At 36.8% G+C, this 22009-nt stretch overlaps 2 protein-coding genes across 4 annotated transcripts; one reads left to right on the top strand and one right to left on the bottom strand.

The window, feature by feature from the left end:
• Positions 1-524: 524 nt before the first annotated feature.
• Positions 525-7018, top strand: exosc1 (exosome component 1). The gene is given in 8 exon segments (NM_001145567.1): positions 525-565; positions 1888-2003; positions 2106-2180; positions 4199-4287; positions 5874-5907; positions 6299-6349; positions 6430-6514; positions 6898-7018. Coding segments are annotated over 8 exon segments (585 nt in total). The 5' UTR covers positions 525-537; the 3' UTR covers positions 7005-7018.
• knop1 (lysine-rich nucleolar protein 1) lies at positions 5913-21901 on the bottom strand. Of its 3 annotated transcripts, none has more exons than XR_015477144.1 (7): positions 21845-21901; positions 19719-20240; positions 17707-18108; positions 17498-17644; positions 16398-16457; positions 16262-16315; positions 5913-6523 (listed from the first exon to the last, which is right to left on the bottom strand). XR_015477144.1 is itself a non-coding variant. In XM_087238136.1 (6 exons), the coding sequence occupies exons 2-6, from the start codon at positions 20104-20106 to the stop codon at positions 13891-13893; spliced, it is 1419 nt and encodes a 472-aa protein (XP_087094262.1). In that variant the 5' UTR covers positions 20107-20240; positions 21845-21901; the 3' UTR covers positions 11769-13890. The 3 variants fall into 3 exon arrangements, 1 of the variants encoding a protein (XP_087094262.1); XR_015477143.1 differs by lacking the exon at positions 5913-6523 and adding an exon at positions 11769-14196; XM_087238136.1 differs by lacking the exon at positions 5913-6523 and adding an exon at positions 11769-14196 and having other exon boundaries at positions 17498-18108.
• Positions 21902-22009: the final 108 nt, after the last annotated feature.

The following is a 22009-nucleotide window of genomic DNA, read 5'->3' as shown; positions in this document are numbered from 1 at the left end:
GGTCACCATAACTCAATCCAATAGAGCACCTTTGGGGTGTGGTGGAAAGGGAGATTCGCATCATGGATGTGCAGCCGACAAATCTGCAGCAACTGCAGGATGCTTCCATGTCAAAATGGAGCAAAATCTCTGAAGAATATTTCCAGTACCTTGTTGAGTCTCTGCCAGGAAGGATTAAGGCAGTTCTGAAGGCAAAAGGGGGTCCAACCCTGTACTAGGAAGGTATACCTAATAAAGTGGCCAGTCAGTGTATATTCTCTCAAAACGTTTACATTTACTGCCACAATACTCTTTCGTGATCTTTTGTTCCATCTATGTATTAGAAACTAATGTGTACCACAAATATGTACTCATTTGTATAATTGTTTCATTTGTATTCATGTTTTATGTATCTAACGTTAATAAAAAAACTAAAAATATACTGCCACAACAAATATGGCGGTTTGCTTAACCCACACATGCTGAACTGACCAATCAGAGCGCGAGCTCCTGTCAGACTAATATCCAATCACAAGGCTCATCTCGCTTCTTGAAAACATGTCGCCCATGAAGCTGTGTGTTCCAGGTGGGTCGCTGTTATTCACATGTTTTTTGGGGGATTACTTTTATGTTTGGCGTCTTATTGCTGACATATCTTGGCTATGTGTTGATCCTTTATGCATATAGTGACATTATATGAGCTTTGATGTAAGTTGAGGATAGTTTTGCGTCTCGAAGCGTTCACGTGTAACTTACTGCTGTAGGGCTGAATCGTCAGCACGCGCGACTGTTATGACGCTGTAAACAAGTCTCATGTCTTCGACTTCAGTCAACATATGCCAATAAAGATGCTATTTTAGCTGATTGCAAGCACACTGTAAATAATCGCGTTTGTGGATGAGTTTGTGGGGTTTAAAGACTCGTTTGGCGAGCCCTGCCCACCGCCCGGGGCTGTCATGCATACCTGCCCTCAAACACTCGCTCTTCTGCCTCTACACGATCCGCTGACGCGAGCTGCTCTCATCACTTTAGGCTTGATTTGCTTAATGAAATCCAGATTTATGATGTTTATTTGTGGACTGCATTTGTAGCTGAATATAATTGCGACTCTTCGTTTAGTCGGGAGTGGAAAGTCTCGTAATCACTTACTAGCTAGATACGCACTAGTGTAAATGTATATACACTTTTATATACACTTAGCCAGAGCTTGTGTGTAAGAGGTTTTGTTTTAGTTGAAATGTAAACCTGCTTGTTTTTGTTAATGGACTATTTTGCTGTAATTAATTTATTTATTATTGTTTTATTATCCTATTTTATTATATTTATTATTTTATTTTTCATTTATTATTTAAAATATTTATAATATTTGACATATATTGACATTAAGTGTGTGTGTGTTACAAATTGTATATAAATTTAAATATCTATCTTTACAAAACTGTTTTTTATGTTTCACATGTACATAATATATACATGTTTAACACACGCACATAAAAATACTACTGAAGAAAACATTAAAGGAAATACTTTGAAAATGCCTTTGGTCTATTAAACATGGTCTGGGAAATATTAGAGAAATAATAAATATTTCACATAACTGTACCTTTATCATACTTTTATTTCTTGGCCGAAATAAGCGTTCATAGTAAACAGACCAAATCTCATGTCCTAATCATAAAGTCACTATGTTATAAGTTTATTACAATTATTATCCAGTTAATACACTAATTTTAACATGTCAGCTTGAGGCCAAACTGTGGATGTGTTTGTGTTCGTCATGGCGTATAGACTCTCTATTATGACAGCGGTACTGTACATGATTTATGCATTTTTCTGTAGCATGCCTCACGTGTGTGTGTGTGTGTGTGTGTGTGTGTGTGTGTGTGTGTGTGTGTGTGTGTCCTGCAGGCGAAAGGCTTTGCAGCACAGAGGACTGTATTCCTGGTACAGGCACGTATCTTCGGCACGGCTACATCTTCGCTTCACTAGCAGGATACGTGCTGAGGAAGAATGAGGGAGAGGAGGTCAGTTCACCTCTGCTGCTCTCATGCAGATTAAATTTCAGCTTAGAAGTCCATGTTTCTTCATAACCGAGTACTTAATTTACCCCTCAACTTGATTTCTAGTTGCCGGTGATTTCCGTTGTTAGAGAGACAGAAGCGCAACTTTTGCCTGACGTCGGTGCGATCGTCACCTGTAAGGTATATCGGTTTTGATATATCTTAATCTGTCACATGTTTCCTTGTTAGCCATTTACAGATTATTACGAAAGTTGAAGAAACACAGTTTTTGTGCTATAAGCTCATTTTACAGCTCTCCTGAAGTTAAACAAGTGAGTTTGACCATTTTTGAATCCATTCAGCTGATCTTCAGGTCTGGCTGGAGCTCTTTTAGCTTAGCTTAGCATAAGTCATTAAATTGGATTAGGCCATTAGCATGTTGCTGCAAACATTATTTAAACATTTATATGATATTCCAATTTAAAGCTTGAGTTTTCTGTCGTTACATCAAGTACTAAGACTCACAGAAAATGAAATGTTGCTCTTTTTTTAGGCTGATTTGGTTATAGGAACTATACACTCATTCCGGTGTAATAATCAAGAAACTTTGCTGCACCATGGATACAGCAGAAACAATGATATTATGCATCGCTGTTACCCTGCTGGTGTTGTTTTTCATCATCATTGGTCCTGCTTCACCCATTGGTACAGCAGCAAATTTCTTTGTTTATAATGCCAGTATGAGAGTATAGTTCCTATAACCAAATTGGTCTAGAAAATAGCAACTTTTAATTTTTCGTTGGTCTTAGTACATGATGCAGTTATAAAAGGGTCAAGCTTTAAATAGGTAAATGATCAAAACTCCTTACTCAATTTTGCATGAGATGCTAATGGACTAGGGTTGTAACAATATACCGGTATGACGGTCTACCACGATTTGAACGTGCACGATTATCATACCATGAACAATTGCATATCAACGGTTTTAACCCTTAAAGACCAAGACAGCCGCCTGCGGCTAAAAATAAGTATTGCTCTTAAATGTTTAATAACTTTTGATCCGCTGATCCGATTCATACAATTCAAAGATTGGCATAAAGAAGATAATCTCAGCTTTCTGATACAGTGCTGTATCACATAACATTCGCGGACTTTCAGAGGCTCCGGAATCAGTGCGGTTACGTCATCAAAATTTGACAACGCTGATTTAACAAAGAAACGCTCGTCACTGTGTCTCCGGACAAACCAGACATGATACATTGATGCATTGTCCCTCCTCCATGCCCAGATTGGTTCAAACTCGCTATATCACAACCAATAAGCATAGGTTTCGCTTTTGTTTGTGGACCAACAATGAGCTTTTTGAACAACACGGAATGAGAGATAGGCATACATTTCTGCGCGGCTAAATAAAACGCAAAAAAAAAAAGTTTTGCATGAAATAATTCTCATACTAAGTACTTTTGCATGCATAGCAGCACAGAAACATGACAAAACAGTGACACAGCAAAGACAAACTGCTGCTCTTGCTGTTTTCAAAAGACGCAAATGAAGATGCAGCTGTTTATCTGCATTGCAGACAACCATATCCAAATCCATATCCACAGACAACCATATCCATGCTGGCACATAAAACCTAAGGATGTTCCATATTGAATCTAGTTTCGTTATGTAACTATTTATAGTATAGTAAATATTTATATCTATTTTTTACTGAGGATTTGCACCATGTTTATTTGGACTTTATTTGGACTTTGACACTTTGTTTCTTATTTTCTTATTTTTTATTTGTTCATTGTAAGTGGTGTTGTTTATAGTAACTGAAAATATATTATTTGGAAAAAGTCAAATTTGCTTCACTGTTCTATTATTTTGTAACATTTGTAACATACCGTATACCGCGAAACTGTCAAACCGTGGTATTGTTTTAGACGATTATCATACCGTAAAAAATTCATACCGTTACAACCCTATAATGGACTAATCGGATTTAATGATCTATGCTAAGCTAAACTAAACGTGTTCTGGAGATCGGCTGAATTGATTCAAAAATGGTAAAACTCTTGGAGAACTATAAAATGAGCCTTTTCAATAAAAGTGGAGTGTTCCTTTAAGGTTTCAACTGCATGTGTGTTGTACTTTGTTCAACTGTAATTTATGACTGTGATTTATGTATTGAATGTGTATTGAATATGCATGTTTTTCCTCACCCTTTTCAGGTGACAAGTATCAACCCAAGGTTTGCTAAAGTGCACATCTTATATGTGGGGTCGACACCGCTAAAGGACAGGTTCAGAGGCACAATCAGGTACAGACGTTTGCATATCAGTAAATCTGCTATTATAATATACAGTGATCCCTCGTTAATCACTGGAGTTACACTCTAAAAATAACCTGCAATAGATGAAATCCGAGAAGTAGTATTATTGTTGTATTATTAATTATTCTAGATGTTTTAAGGCTGTGAAACCCCTCACGACACTCCTTTTTCCAGATAGGCATTAATATTTTCACACTTTTCTTTCTTGTTTAAACATTCTCGTAACTTCTACCATACTTTAGCACGTACAGATGTTCTACATTTTGTGCGATGGTTAGCATCTTCCTTTGCCTTTTGTGTGCTAACACGGGTAAATGTTTCGTCGACATTATTGGGTTTGTTGGGGAGAAAACTTGCAAACATGAAGTACAGCACTTCTGAGTCACACTGCTAGCGATCGAAGATTTATGTAAATTTGGCAAGCTGAATGCATTCTAAGAGCCAGTGTCTGTGCCTGACGATCAGGTTGTCATGGTCCTAACCTTCTACCACCACCCGTTCCACAACGCACCGGCCTCTTAAGTCTCCCACTGCATGTGGTGGGCCTGCAGGAGGATGGTCCCACATTGCTCCTTCAGGGTAAAACCCATGGGAAAAAACCCTGCCATCAGGCACTTGCATACGAGCCCCAACCCCAGGCCTTGCTCCAGGCTGGGGTCCCGACTGCGCCATACCGGGTGACGTCACGGTCCTTAATGTTTTGTACTCATAATGGGTTTTTGAATTGCAGTTAGTCTGACCTGTCACTTAAGACCTTTTTGCCTTGGGAGATCCTACCAGTAGCATTAGCCCCAGACAACATAGCTTTTAGGATCACTCAAGCACTCCACCACGATAAGGTGGCATTTCATGGAGGAGATTAACCGATCAATCTATGTTCCTACTTTCACCCATGGTCATGAACTTTGGGTCATGACCAAAAGGACAAGATCTCGGATACAAGCGGCCGAAATGAGTTTCCTTCGCAGGGTGCACTCTTATGGATATGGTGAGGAGCTCTGACACCCAGGAGGATCTCGGAATAGAGCTGCTGCTCCTCCACATTGAGAGAAGTCAGCTGAGGTGGCTCAGGCATCTGTTTCGGATGCCTACCTAGGGAGGTGTTCCAGGCATGTCCCACTGAGGAGACTTCTGGGAAGACCCAGGACATGCTGGAGGGACTATGTCTCTCGGCTGGCATCGGAACTTCTCGGAATCCCCTCAGAGGAGCTGGATCTGGGGTTCTCCCCTAATACTGCTGCCCCTGCAACCCGGCCTCGGAAAAGCAGCTGAAAATTAATGAATGAGTGAATGAATGAATGAGTGCATTTTGTACTGTACAGGAGACGAGACAGCGAGGAGCTTATTTGACAGTGGTCTACAGCCAATCAGGACCCATAACACAATGCGCTGATCAGGAGGCAGAGCACAATTCACTATAAACAAAGCATGTCAAATTGCAGGAATAAAAAAAAAGGCGCGAAAGGTGAACCGCCTTACAGTGAGGGATTACTGTATATGAAATTTGACTTTAATAACTTGTTGTAAATATACAAAGTCCGATCTGCTTAACTCTAATGTTTTAAATTCTGTAGAAGAGAAGATGTGAGAGCGACAGAGAAGGATAAGGTGAGTTCATGGAAAATATAGATGTTTTTATTTATATTTAAATATAAAGTATTCCTCAATATGAGTAGTCAAAAAAAAAGATATGGGTCAAAGACTAAACATATTCTGGTGTCTGCATCATTAAATTTACAAGAAAAAAAATATGGGTTTTAAATATTAGAAAAATATTCAGTTTGATTGTTATTTTTAAATATCCAGTGGTTTGAAGGATAATGGAAAAGAATTGTTAAAAATATATTTTAAAACTATAAAAATGTAAACCTGTAATGCTCTATTTTTTACATAGAACCTTCTATCTTTAAGTCATGCTAAAAATGTATCCTAATTATAATATTTTGACCCTTATGCAATGCGATGTATTGTGTTTCTGAAAATGTGTTGTTGTTTTCAGGTGGAGACGTACAAAAGCTTCAGGCCCGGCGACATTGTCCTTGCAAAAGTGGTATCCTTTACACTGTATGAGCTGTTTCTGCTGTTGTAGACTCTGTTGTGTTGTTCATGACCCTTGACCTCGGCTGTCAGATCTCTTTGGGTGACGTGCAGTCGAATTACCTGCTGACCACAGCGGAGAACGAGCTGGGGGTCGTTGTGGCTCACAGCGAGGCCGGTGAGAGAGCTGAAATCAGAATCAAAGGGTTTTTGCTTGTTAGCATCAGTGTGTTAGTCTGTGTGCTCCAAAACAAAGACAAAATATACATTCAGAACATGCAGTTAATCACTTTTCTCAATATGGATCAATGATGGTAGTGCACTTTTGCTTCACATCAGATTTTCTGACCAATCAGATGATTTGTAGTATCTGAAGATTCAAGACCAGACTAAAATCAGTCACTTATTCAATTGTAAACAAGCATTACTGAGTGTTTGCCTAAACAATGCCTATATAAGAAAATATGTCACACAAACAAAGCTAATGCACATGAAATAGTAGGACTATATATAGAAATTTTTGCTCGTACCACTAACACGCTCTGAAATGTGTACCTGCAGGCGCGCAGATGGTGCCCGTCAGCTGGTGTGAGATGCAGTGTCCTCGCACACACTCCAAAGAGTTTCGCAAAGTTGCACGGGTACAGCCGGAGTACCTGCAGGCCTGACCACGCCCCTGACCACACCCACTGGAACACACAGCTTCAAAGACACGCCCATTGGAATGTAAAGCTTCAAAGACATGCCTTTTGGAATGCATGGCTTCAAAGACACGCCCCTGACCACACCTACTGGGGGACACAGCTTCAAAGACTCGCCCATTTAAATATAAATCTTAAAGACATGCCTATTGGAATGCACAGCTTCATAGATACTCCCCTGACCACACCCACTGGGAGGGACACAGCTTAAAAGACACGCCCATTCAAATATAAAGCTTCAAAGAAATGTCTATTGGAATGCACTGCTTCAAAGACATGCCCCTGGCCACACCCACTGGAAGATACAACTTTATAAACACGTCCTTGGCCACACCCACAACTTCAAAGACACGCTTATTGGAACAGTTTCAAAAACACGTCCCTGACCACACCCACTTTAATGCAAAACTTGAAGAACATGCCCTTGACCACACCTACTGGAAAATAAATCTTCAAAGAGACGCCCTTTAAAATCCACAACACGTCATTGGCCACACCCATTGGAACGCACTGCTTCAAGGACATGCCTCTGGCCAAACCCACTTCAATGCGCAGCTTTAAAGACACACCCCTCTCCACACCCACAGGAACACGCAGCTTCAAGGACACGCTCATTAGAACGCACAACTTTAAATACACGCCCCTGACCACACCCACTTCAATATGCAGCTACAAAGACACCCTGACCACACACTGGAACACAAAACTTCAAAGACATGACCCTGGCCACACCCACTGCAACCCAAAACTTCAGACACGTCCCTGACCACACCCACTTGTACGCGCAGCTACAAAACACATGCCCCTGACCACACCCATTTCAACCCAAATCTTTAAACTCTCTTCAAAGACATGCCCACTGGAAAGACACTTTAGGCACGCCGCTTACCACACCCACTGCAACAGCTTCAAAGACATGACCATTGGAACAAAACTTAAATGACACGCCCCTGACCACACCCACTTCAAATGTGCAGCTTCAAAGACATGCCCATGACCACACCCATTGCAATACAAAACTTCAAAGACACTCCCCTGGCCACACCAACTGTAATGCACCGCTTCAAAGACATGCCAACTGGAACAAAACTTAAATGACACGCCCCTGACCACACCCACTTCAAATGTGCAGCTTCAAAGACATGCCCATGACCACACCCATTGCAATGCAAAACTTCAAAGACACTCCCCTGCCCACACCCACTGTAATGCACCGCTTCAAAGACATGCCAACTGGAACAAAACTTAAATGACACGCCCCTGACCACACCCACTTAAATGTGCAGCTTCAATAACATGTCCCTGGCCACACCCACTGCAACAGCTTTAAAGACACGCCCCTGACCAGACTTGCTTCATAGACACGCTCCTGACCACACCCACTGGAATGTGCAGCTTCAAAAACATGTCCCTGGCCACACCCACTGCAACAGCTTTAAAGACACGCCCCTGACCACACCCACTAGAATGCAAAGCTTCAGACATGTCAACTGAAACAAATCTTAAATGACACGCCCCTGACCACACCCAATTTAATGAGCAGCTTTAAAGACACGCCCCTGACCACACCCACTGCAACAAAACTTCAAAGATATGTCCATTGGAATATACAGCTTCAAAGACACGCCCCTGACCACACCCACTTGAATATACAGCTTCAAAAGACATTCCCCTGACCACACCCACTTGAATAGCAGCTTAAAAAAAACACGTCCCTAACCACACCCACTGGAATTCAAGGTGTGAATCTGGCTCTTCCCGTCACATTCCACACTGCCCTGTGAATGCAAACTACACACAGTCAGAGCATCACATGACCACGATCTGAATGTAGTTGCATACCTAAGCAGTATTCAGATGCTCTGACACACCTGAGACTGTAAGATCACACACTTTCAATGCCATTACAAGCTCAGAAACTATTTCATGACATGTACACAGACCTCCTGAGGGAACGTTCAAGAGCTTTGAGTTTGAGTAAATCCTTTCAAAAGCTTGCCAATAGGTCACATTTCATCACACTGATCTAAAATGATTAGCATGAAGCCACTTTGAGGTATTGTTTGCATTGTGATGGTTTCAGTAAAGCATATTCAGTATATAGCCTGAAATTCTCAGCACTGTAATGCATCACAAAGGGTTGCTTTTGTAATCATATATATATATTATTCTTACAGATGAATGGTATAGTTTAAGTACTACTACATGCTTATACATTAAGCACTAGTACTAATTTACAGGAGAATTAGGTTATAAAATGTGCTTGAAAGTATTATTAAATATGCAAATGATCTTTTAAGTGAGTGAGATATGACACTGGCAAGCTTTCATGAGGTTTACTCTCGTGTATTATAGTCTGCATTTGATACAGATGTACATAAACAGAGCTTATGGAAAGCCAACTGGTAGACTTTTGTGTATTTTTTGTTGCAAGATTTGAAGTGTATAGAGCAATAACATCTGGCGGCGCAGTTTTCTAACTCTTTAAAGCACATGATCCGCACAAATAGTCACTAAGAGATGAATTTGTTTACCTCTTGCTGCTTTTATTCAGAACTTTTGGAAATATGTCTTATGTTGATATCTTTTCCTCATTCTGTCCGTGTGTCTGTAACTGTTTTGAGAGGTCATGTGTTTACGAGAGTAAAAATAAAGTGTTTATTAACACAAGTTTTGTTTGTGTTTTCTTAAAGGAGGCCTATTATGGCCATTTTACAAGTAACTGTTGTCCCTAGAGTGAGGTTTTTAGCTCAAAACACCACACAAATAATGTTGTATAACTCTTTGAAATTGACTTTTTTAGGATGTGACGTTTTGGTGAGACGCTTTAAATGCAAATGAGACTGTGCTCTTTTCAAAACAGGGCGGAGCTACAAATGCCTGTGTGTCAGCATAGTGGCAGATTCAAAAACAAGACTAACTTCCTATGCTAATGAGGGAGAGATGGTGACTAGTAGGCGGGGCTTCCCCCTCTGATGACACCATACAAAGGGAAAATGTCAATCAAAGTGTTTCTGCAGACTGTTTTCATCAAGTGATTATAAATAATAAAATTAATCACTTTTTATCATTAGAAGCTGCTTATATTCAAACACTGCTGCCATAGAAACGGCTTAAGTTACTTATAAAGTGATTTTTGCAAAATATGTCCCCTTTAACTTGTGTTAACAAATTAATTTGGGTTTTAATATTGCACGGGTAAAGCCGCCTTTCCGCTGCACACAATATTCGAACACGACTGTCTGAATACACCCCCTTGTGGAAGCCGCACAGAATTTTTAGTTTTGTCGTGCACCGTGGGAGAGAAGATGGAGTCTCACTGTGTCCAAAATAATAAAGGAGTGGAAAAGCAAGAGCCTTTATTTTTCGTGTGTTCACCATGATTGAATGAATGAATACTAGAAGCTCATTGACCGCTACATCTTTTGGAAGGAATGTGGAGACAACATAAAAAAAATATATTTTATTACTCAATTATTAATAGAAATGTTTTTTTAAATTAAAAAAATAATCGAAAAAAAAAACTGTATTTCTTATCTTGCGTGCACATGGACCTGCTTGGACAACACTGGAATACATCACATTCGGTCGACCGGTCGTATACAGTCTAGTCGCAGGAGTTTAAAAATTTTGACGGATTCGCAGCTCAAGTCGGATCAGAATTTTCTGCATACTGATACCTCTTTTCCATTGCACACGACAAGCGACAGACCTGAATTCATTTATTTCTAATGGAGAGTTGTCCTGGAGCTGCGTGGAGTTTCGATCATCTCCGTATGCGGAAAATTCGGATCCGATTTGAGCTGCGGATACGTTAAAATATTTGAACTCCTGTAACTAGACCGTATTTGACCGGTCAACTAGATGTGATGTATTCCAGTGTTGTCCAAGCAGATCCGTTGGCGTGAGATGAGAAATAGTAGTTTTTTTGGTTATTTTTTTAATTATAAAAAGTTTATATTTATAAAAAAAAAAATTCCATTCATGAATAAAAAATATTTTTTATGTTGTCTCCACATTTCCTCCAAAAGTTTTTAGCGGCCCATTAATTTCTAGAATTCATTAATTTATCCATGGTAAAAACACAGAATAAATGTGCATGACAAAACTGAATATTCACTGCGACTGCCACAAGGGGGCGTACTCCGACAGTCATGTCCAAATGTCTTGTGCAGTGGAAAGGTGGCTTGGGATGATCAGAATGGTTGCGACCGGAAGTTAACAAGAATTATTAATACTATTTAATAAATTTCCCATTTATTGTATTTTATTAACGTCTACCCTCACCCCAATCCTAAACCCAATCGTCACAGTAACGTAAAAAGGTAGTTGTACCGAGTATTATGAATGTATGTTATCAATTAAATTACCCAATCAATTTTATTTTTAAGGCCTACCCCCACCCTAAACCCAACCGTCACAGTACTGTAAATAATAATTATTGTTATACAGTGTCATTAAAAAATGCTGCTATATTAATGTGCATATCGCACTTCCGGAACTTCACACAGCTCCCGGACTACAATCATTGGAAATGAATGACTCTCAATCTGTTACTTGTTGTGTGCGATGGAAAGGAGGCTTAAGTGTTGAATTATGATTAATAAATGCTTGACAAGTTAGTAAATACATTAATTAATAAAACCTTTTTCTAAAGTGTGACCCAATTATTATCTCGACTAGTAAAACATTAAATTAGTACAATCCCAGGTATGACCCACATAAACACTCTTAATTCAGTGTCTTTATTCAGCCTGTTCAGTTTTGTAGCCTCTTTTGTTTCATTTGGAAAATTCATGAATAATTGAAACATTTCAGATATTTTCTGTACATCCCTGAGGAACAAAACCCCAAATAATGACACAGATTCAGATTCCTCAAAAATATACACCAGTATTTCATAAACCCATTTGATTTATGCATAAAAAGAAAACGGATCTACTTGAAATTAACTTTTTGTCATTCTTTGCTGGTCCTTTTTGGTGCTTAACAGATGTGCCCCTAAAGCGACAGTTCACCCAAAAATCTAGATGTGCTATTTACTCTCTCTGAAGTGGTTATAAACATTTATGGGTTTCTTTCTTCTGTTGAACACAAAAGAAGACTTTTTAATACAGGCTCATGATGGTATCAATATTTCTAGCTTTTATCATGATATACAGAATTAACACAATATTGACCTTAAATACAAATAAATGGGTTACTATACCAGAAGTAATAACCAAAAATATTTAGTGTATTGATGCATGTTCAGAATAAACAAATGCTTCAATTGTAAAAGCATTATAAAGCACCACAGGTAACACTTCATGATGAACTCTCAGTAGTGATTATTACATAATGGATTAAAATCAATGATGACAAAAATATAGATTTATTACAGTTATTACATAAATATTACTTTAAACAATTAAAAGTGAAATTTAATAGTTAAATTTTTTTAAATTCAGTAATTAACTGCATTTAATCAAGTGTTTACAACTTGTAGTCAGATTACGAATATGATTTTAATGCATTATAGGGCATTATGCCATTCCAGCTGCAACCCAGTACTGGGAAACATCCATACACTCTCATTCACACACATAAACTATGGACAGTTAAGTTTAAGACACATAGCAATAGCCTAGTGGGACTTAAATCAGCGGCCTTCTCGCTGTGAGGTGACAGTGCTAATTACTGAGCCACCGTTGGCCTTAACATCACCTAATATTCATCAGGTTTAGTTAAATTGACTCGTTTACTATTGGAGCCTTATTACAGTGTTCATGTACAACAGCCCTATAAACAATAACCGAATTTTATAGAACTATTTTTTAGGGTTTTTCACCTTTAAATTGGATAGAACAGTAGAGGTTACTGACAGGAAAGTATTGGAAGCAGAGAAAGGACCTCAAGCCAGGAGTTGAACTTAGATGTCGGCACACTTAAACACTAGGCTATTGGCACCGACCAATCTATCAACAAATTTTAAATCAATATGTCAGCGTGTAGTGAACCAGATTAACATGCAAAAATATTCATGTTTAAACTATTAAGCTAATTAACCAGTTAAATCTCCAATAGGCATGGAATGATAACTGTTTGGAAAAGTCAAGGTTTTAAAACTGTCAAAATTTTCTGCAATACCGTTCCTATGGTATGTGTATGATTTTTTTATTCACTTTTTTTTTTTTTTTTTTTTTTAGGAAAACAGTAGCGCCAGCAGAATATAGATCCAAAGATGCCGTTTTAAATGGTAAAAAAAAAATGTTTTTGAAACTAATGAAGTCAGCAGAATTCAATAATTCAATTGAATTATTCAGTCTGACATGTCTACTGCTCCAAAATATTTTAAATGGTTCATGAAATAAAACATATTGTGTTTAAATGGGGAAAAAGTTTTAGTTTTTTACCCAGACATTTAAAAAATATACATTTTAAAGCAGTGACCACAATACCGTGATACTGTGAAACCGTGATTTTTTACCCAAGGTTATCATACTGTCAGAATCTTACACCGGCTCATGCCTAACCTCCAAGCATAATGAACACCACAGCAAATACAATCTGAATATTCCTACAAAACACTCTAAAAGTTGTTCATATTCATGATCATAACATTTTGATTCATTTGAAGAAAGCTGAAAACCTGTAACCATTAACTTTAATAGTAGGAAAAACAAATGGAAGTCAATGGTTACAGATTCCAACATTCTTCAAAATATCTTCTTTTGTGTTCAATGGAAGAAAGAAACTCAAAGGTTTGAAACAAATAAAGGACGAGCAAATGATGACAGAATTTGTATTTTAGGTGAACTGTCCCTTTAAATGAGTCCTTAAAAATAATGTGTGTTTGTGAATAATTTATTATTCAGTCGTCAAATCGTATGGAGTTTCGTGCATTAGTATCAATCGCAAACTTCTTATTGGACGGCGCACTGAAGCCCAACCCGGCTCCTTTATTCCTGAAGTCCATGTGGCGGTTTTGTGCGCGCTCAAACTCTCCCAGAAGGCCTTGCTGTAACGTCTGCTGTCCTTCTTTGCCCATGGCCATGTTGAGACGGCCGGCGGACTCGTTCCCCGTCTGAGTGCTCTTCTTAAAGCCTCCCATCAAGCGCAGGAACTTGGCTTGTCTGTCCGAGCTGTCGAAGCTCGCCGTTCCCCACTGCCCAAAAGCCTTCAAACAGCGATTACAACAGATTAACACTCATTCATTCACATTAAAGGGATAGTTCAGCCCAAAATGACAATTTGCAGCTAATTTATTTACAATCAGGTTATACATGATGTACTTTGTTTGTTGAGTAGAATCAATATTAAAGAAGATTTTCAGCTGAACTTGTGGTCTTTGGTGTAATACTAGTCAATAGCTGTGTTTCTATACATCTATTGTTATGCTCATTTCGGATTATCGCATTAAAAAATGATTGATGGAAATGTCAAGATGTGATTAAATAAAAAAATAATGCACATAAAACAATGTGTTGCCATAACTGGGAGTAGGAAAAACTTTATATTTGATAAGAAAGAATGCTCATAAACTACAATGCAAACACATTTACTGAATAAATTACAGTGTGCGAATGAAAAAAGTCATGTAATTTGGTTTAAAGAGAACATGTGGTGATGAAAATTGGTGCGATGGACAGTATAATGTGACAAACCAGCATTTCGTTTTAACACATTTAAAATATTGTTTTGTTTATTTCTAAAATCTCTCAGCTAAAGTCTGTCATCACAGTGGCTCAGTATTATTATTATATTATTATTCCCTCCAGAACAGTCTTGAGCATCTGTTTGCACTGCCAAAGCTGCTTCTCATGCCTCCAACAGCCACAGCATGTTCATTACATCTCGTCTTGAGGCGCAACTCATTTATTATATCAGACAAAGGCCCACAGTGGCAAATTGTAGACTGATTTGTAGTTTAAATGTCACTCATTTTCCTTCTATTATTGTATTAGATATTTGGCACCAGTTTATCAGGAAGTAACTATTTTACTCCCTTTCACTCATTGGATGGAAACGCTGCTTTATTTACGATATTCCAATTAATTATTGGCATTTTTGGCTGGAAACATGGGTGGAACCATAAAAAATAAACACATACATACAAGTCCAAATTAACAACAAGACAATAGAAGGAAAATGAGCCTACCAACGTGGCAAACTACAACTAAACTAACATCTTTTCCATGTTAAAAGGAGTTTTAGTCCTAACCATTGGTGATGCAAAAAATTTCTGTTTTAAAAATGTTTTCCATTTACAGTGACAGAACAACAGCATAAACTACCATGACAATGATCAACTCAGATATAGATTATGTGCTTTATCCAGGGCTACATGCTCCAAATGTGAGTTTGAATATAATTTTAGACATTGATTGTCATACTACTGACAGCAAAAGTAAGATACTGACAGCAAAAGTTCACCTCAGATAAAATAAAAGTTTGAAAGTGAAAGTCAGAACTGAGACTCAAACCAACAACATCAGACACTCTGTAGCCTATTACTAATGTTAAAGAGGTTTATTATGTCGTTATAATTATGTTATAATTCCAAGGTGACGATGTGTTAATTAGATTATAAACCTTAACAAAAGAGCCCAAAACAGAGTCCCCCAAAAAGTTGGTTTTCCTGAGAGGTTTCAAACTGCCAAACAAATCCAAAAAAACCCTATTATGCCATTTTGTTAAAGATGTATATCTCTGGTGTCTCAGCTCAAAATACCACACTAATAATGTTTATAACTCTCTTTGGAGTTAGGCTTTGATCCTAATTGTGGTGTTTTGGTGACTGTCACTTTAAATTCAAATGAGATTGTGCTCTTTATAAAAGAGGGCGGAGCTACAAATGCCTGCGTGTCAGCATTGTGGCAGATTCAAAAACAAGACTATGCTAATAAGGGAGAAATAGTCACTAGTGGGCGGGGCTTTCCCCCTCTGATGACACATGACACAGGGAGAATGTCAATCAAAGTGTTTCTGCAAACTCTTTTAATCAAGTGTAATTATAAAAAATGAAATTAATTTTTTTTTCACCAATTGAAGTACACACACTATTGTGTTTAAACCCCTTCTAAAAGTGATTTCTGCATAATAGAAACGTTCTACTGAAGAAATAAAAAAGTCACCTATGTTTTAAATGACCTGAGGGTGACTAAATGAACTGGAAATGTTCATTTTTGGGTGAACTGTCCCTTTAAGACCACAATATACTCAAAGCAAATGTGTAGACTCACTGGCTTAGGTTGTGACTCTTTGTCTATTTCCTTCTGAAGAGCGAGTCGACGAGCCTGTGAAGTAAAAGAGTCCTGTCATTTCATGTCTTGTAAATGTAGTTTGCGTAAAATAATTATCATTTATCTGGTGCTTTACCTGGTCAATAGAAATCTCGTCCTGGTTGCCAGGTTTGGCAGAAAGGAACACAACATCATTCTGAACACAGAGACAAAAAACACAGCAAAATAAACATGCGATGCATTTTAACATCAAATATAATCTACTAGTTAATATTGTCAAACTATATAATAAGGTTACTTTAAAGTACATCCAGGTGGTTGTTATTGCAAAATAAAGCCAGACAGGTATCAGGAGCTGAAGGGTTTATCACCTAAAAACCACCGGCTAGATGTACTTTATCCTGCTTATTTCAGGCTAAGAATTACGCAAAAAACATTGCTATGAGCTGTAATAGTTTATTAATTCTTTAATTAAACCCAAAGCTGACAAAAAATTACACTAACCTATGCATTGTTCAATCACAAGATTGCACCAACTGGTCAAAAACAGCCGCCAATAGCCTGTAAAAATACTCTTCCTGCCTTAAAAAGTTTTATATTTAAATCAATTTAACTTTTCTTGTCATCTAAATTTTAGAAGAAATATTATGTACACCCTGTATAGCTAAAAACAATTAATAAAAATTAACTGATTAACTTATTAAATTAAGTTAAAGTAACAAAAGCATTTGTTGTAATGACTTTTTATCATACAATTTCTTACAGTGTATATATGATACCATTTTAAAGCTTAGAATCGCTATTTTCTGCTAATTCATTTTGATAACCTTAAATGTCACGATAAAAAATATATAAAATATACATCATTTTGAATATTGTTTTACTGTAAGAAATGTATTTAGATGAAATTTACACCCCCGCCCCATATACAAGAATATTTATCACGTTCAGCAGCTTGTTATATAATTCCAAATAGTTTAAATAACGCTCAGATTTTGCACTGTATAAAATTAAAAATATTGAAATATACAGAACTAAAAATGACTGAAACTACATGCACATGAAAATATTATTAAAAATTCATTTTAAGTTTAATAAAATCTAAAAATACGATTATAATAATGTGACGAACTCAAATATCGACGCTGACACTCAAATTAAACATTAACATAGTGATGTCACACTCTCAAGAGCCAATCAGAAGCCTCGGTTTCTCTTCATCAGAATAAAACTCACCGCTCTGCTTGCGGTTTTCCTGAAGTATTCCTCAGGATCTGCTTTAAGAGTTTTATTTGTATTTTTCCCTGAGCTCTTGTTATTGTTGTCTGTCCTCTCCGGTTGCTCCTCAACATCATCATCAGCCTCGGTCTTGCCTTTATTTTTCTTCTTTTTTTTCATCTTTTTATCCGATGAGTTCTCTCCATTGGCGTGAGGAAGACTCTCACTTTCTAGTTTCTTCTTCATCTTTTTATCCGATGAGTTATCTCCATTGGCGTGAGGAAGACTCTTACTTTCTAGTTTCTTCTTCTTCTTCTTCTTGCTTTTTTTCTCAGGCTTTTCATTAGAGCTGATGTTTTCCGGTGCTGCTTCTACTGCTGACTGTTTCTTCTTCTTTTTTTTCACCTTTTGCTCTACCTCTACGCATTCGTCTACATCTTTCTTCCTTTTCTTTTTCTTAATCACTCCGTTCTCCACCTCTGCGCTTAGTTCTTGTTTTTTGATGTCCTCCTCTAGTTTTCTCTTCCTTTTCTTCTTTTTGTCGTTTACCGTCTCCACAGCTGGTCCTAAATCAGCCTCTTCTTCTTTAACCTCGGTCTCCTTTTTCTTCTTCTTCTTCTTCTTTATACCTTTCACAAGGGAATATTTAATAATTCAATATATAGTGATAATAAAAATCCACAACAGTCCACTTCAAAATACTGTGAATAATTATTTATTACTTTAGTGTTTTTAAAAGAATATTCAGATTGTTGTATTAGTGATTGTTCATCACATAACTAAATGTGTAAAGGCTGGTTTATACTTCTGCGTTGACCGATCTCCATGACCCAGGGCGCATGCCTTGCTCATTGTCATGCATTTATACTTCTGCATGCTGTTTGTGTTGCTCTGCAATAACACGTCTGAAACACTAGCTGGCATCAGGTTTTTATATTCCTCTGTGTCAAGTTTTCTTCACGGGTGTTTTGTTTTATCTGAATGCTTCCTTAAATGTACAAGTAGCTAAAACTCGCTCATTTAGAGGCAGGAACGAGGACGTGCAACAACTTTAATCATAAGTTACACACAAAACAAAAGTTTCCATCAGGGGTCCGTTCTTTGTCCGTGGATTACTCAATTAGTGGGATTTGGTTATTAACAATTTGACATGATCCAGGATCGTTTCATTCTTCCAGACATTTTAATCTGATTCGTCAACTTGTTTGAAAAACCAAATTAGCCAAAGATCAGTTATCAAGATTAAAAGATCCAGGATCTGCCAAATCATCTTAGATAATTTAAGCGAGGTACGTAGAACGGACCCCTGGAGCTCAACACTTATAAACACTCACTCCATCGACTTGCTCTCAGCACTGACTACACTTGTCAAATCTACCAAACCGACCAATCAAAGAGCTTACGCTACGTGTTAATTCGACGTGTAGTTAGATTCTTTAAGAGGTTCGCATCAGTGTCAGCCTCAGTGAGGGCTATACAACCGCGCGAAGGCTGCAACGGACCATACGCGTGCAATTGACGCAGAAGTATAAATCAACCTTAAATAAACATTACTATTTTCATATATTAATTTGGTCTATGTGGTGTATTGGGATAATGTGCGTTTGTAATGATCTGGATGTTGGTCTGGCAATTCATTGGTTCTCGACAACTATTTAAGCCATGTGATGTGTTGTTGACGTTGTTGATATACAAAAGTAAAGCACACTTGATGGCATTTCTTGGTGTTTGCCTCCTAATTATACAGTCTACAAGATTCAAGAAATGATGACTTAATATCTATGGACTATTTACAGCACGATTGTTTGTTAATAATGTACCCATTTGTTAACATTAGTTAATTTAAACTCACAAACATAAAAAAATCCTAGATGATGTTTACTTCTTAGTTAATGCACAATAAGGCACTAAGACCAAACAACATAACTTTTTTATGAAATAGAATTAACTATATTTAATGTTTTTATTATTTTATATCATTTTAAAATTGTTGAGAGGGTATTAACTAAATTTAGCATAGTAAAAATGTGGCTATTGCTTACTGATTTTAACGCACTAACCAATGTTAAAGAGTTAGTACAATTCTATTGAGACTTCAATGTAAAATGTTCTGTACAGTAATTTATAATTGCAAATTGTTTTTCAATTTTTTGTTTATTTTGACCATTACACCAGGTAATAAAATACTGTGATAAACTCTTCAACAATTAAATCATAACCAGAAACTCAATAAGTCTACCTTCTACTGCCTCGTCTTTTTTTACTTTCTTCTTCTTGGACACTATATGAGCTTCCTCCTGGATCTGTTCTTCCTCCTTTATCTTCTTTTTCTTCTTCTTTGTCTTTTCAGGAGCTTCACTATTATTCGTGTGTATTTGTTCTGTTTTAACAGTTGTCTGAACAGATACGTCGCAACTCTCCACCGAAGAATTGTTTGCATCCAACTCTTGTTTTAATTTCTTCTTCTTCTTCTTCTTTTTCTCCCCTCCATCGTTTACATCGAGCAGCTCCTGTTTAATAGCAGTCTGGACGGAAACATCATGACACTTGACAGAATCTGTGTTTTCTTCTTCTTCCTTCACCTTTATTTTCTTCTTCTTCTCTTTAGTCAACCTACCGACTGCCATGTTTTTCTAAATTAAATGAAATTAAACTGTCAATCAAAAGCAATCTGACAATCTTATCATTGTCCTTTTTGCTTTTATCATCCCTTTCATTGGTTTTCTTCACTCATTTCTGATTCTAGATCAGTCTTCACCATCTGGAAAACACACAGAAGCATTATTATTTCTAAAAGATTTCTTATATACATTACAATATATAAACAAGTGATTACAAAATAAGCAGATTTATGAGCATTTTGCATTATTGTTATTTTTACAAACACATATGCATCTGTATTAGGGCTGCAAAATATAGTTATAGAATCGATATTGCTATGTGATCAATCGCAATAGTCACAAAACCAGTATACGCAATGTTGAGTTGATGTTTTTCGAGGCACGTGACTGTATAAGGGTTTTAAAAGGTGTTCAGGCACCTAATAATGATTAATTTTATTGAATTGCTCATACAACGAAGACTACATTAGTTCATTATTTATTTATTTATTTGTTTGTTTGTTTGTTGTCATGTCAGCTACTAAGGCTATTTTCATGGCAAGAGCATTTCAGTAATTAACTAACATCAACAGTAAAAAAATAAATAACAAAAAAACAAATAAAAAATAAAAATAAAAAAAACAGTCTAGTAGAAAAATTAGCTAAACCTAGTGTCGCAAAAGCATTAAAATAGTATTAAAACACAACCAATGTTTATTTTTGGCTATATAAACCATCGTTACACCGAATTACATTTTGGTTACTGTCTTTTGTTTATCATACTAAAATGTATTCGGTAAACAAACTGTAAATAAACATATACAGGTCTGGTTCTAATAAAGGTGAATACATTTATTTTTCTTAATGTTTAAACATATTTTGGTTTTTGTCTCATTTGACATTTTATTAAAACAATAATGTTCAAACAACCTGAGTTGATGAAACACACATTTACATGTAACTTAACACATGCACAAGTAACATTACGTTCACTGCAGCGGGTTTAATTATCTAATTATTTCAGTCAAATGTGTATGTTTTATTTCCTACTTATTATTTATTATCAAATTAATTTCACAATACCTTTTATACACAAAAAAGGACAACAAATGCAGGTAAATAGACTCTTTTATCATTTAAAATAAGCTTTATATAAACAAAATGACAAATTATGGGTTCAATTGATACTTATTGTCAATATCTATTGACTGTAACAGATATATTATTTGTAAAAACGAACAGCATATGATTTTAGATTAGTATTAAAACAATAACATAAGTGGTGATCATATGATATTTAATCACATTTCTAAGTGTTTAAAAACAGTCAAGTAGAAAAATTAGCTAAACCTAGTGTCGCAAAAGCATTAAAATAGTATTAAAACACAACCAATGTTTATTTTTGGCTATATAAACCATCGTTACACCGAATTACATCTTGGTTATTTGCTTTTGTTTATCGCACCAAAATGTATTCGGTAACGTTAAACAAACTGTAAATAAACATATACAGGTCTGGTTCTAATATAGGTGAATAGATTTATTTGTCTTGATGTTTAAACATATTTTGGCCTTTGTCTCATTTGACATTTTAGTAAAACAATACTGTTCAAACAACCTGAGTTGATGAAACACACATTTACATGTAAGTTAACTTAACACATGCACGAGTAACGTTACGTGCACGCGCTCTTCACCATAGCGGGTTTATATTTGGCTTTCAAAGCGCAATATTTGAGATATACATGTACATTTTATTACTTACTTATTTGCCACACGTGGAAAAGCTTTCCTTTCGTCTCGAATCCGGAAGAAATCGCTCATCTACTTCCTTGGTAACGTCTCCAAGCGCCCTTGTCAACAGTTATCTACTCAACATGTCCGCTAGCTTCAGTGTGCGCATGCGCGTGACGCGGTAAACAAACCACCG

This window comes from Danio rerio, chromosome 1 (assembly GCF_052040795.2).
Source record: "Danio rerio strain M-AB ecotype USA chromosome 1, GRCz13ab, whole genome shotgun sequence".
NCBI lineage: Eukaryota > Metazoa > Chordata > Actinopteri > Cypriniformes > Danionidae > Danio > Danio rerio.
The sequence above is the reverse complement of the archived record's forward strand: the minus strand, read 5'-3'. Positions and strand labels throughout refer to the sequence as shown.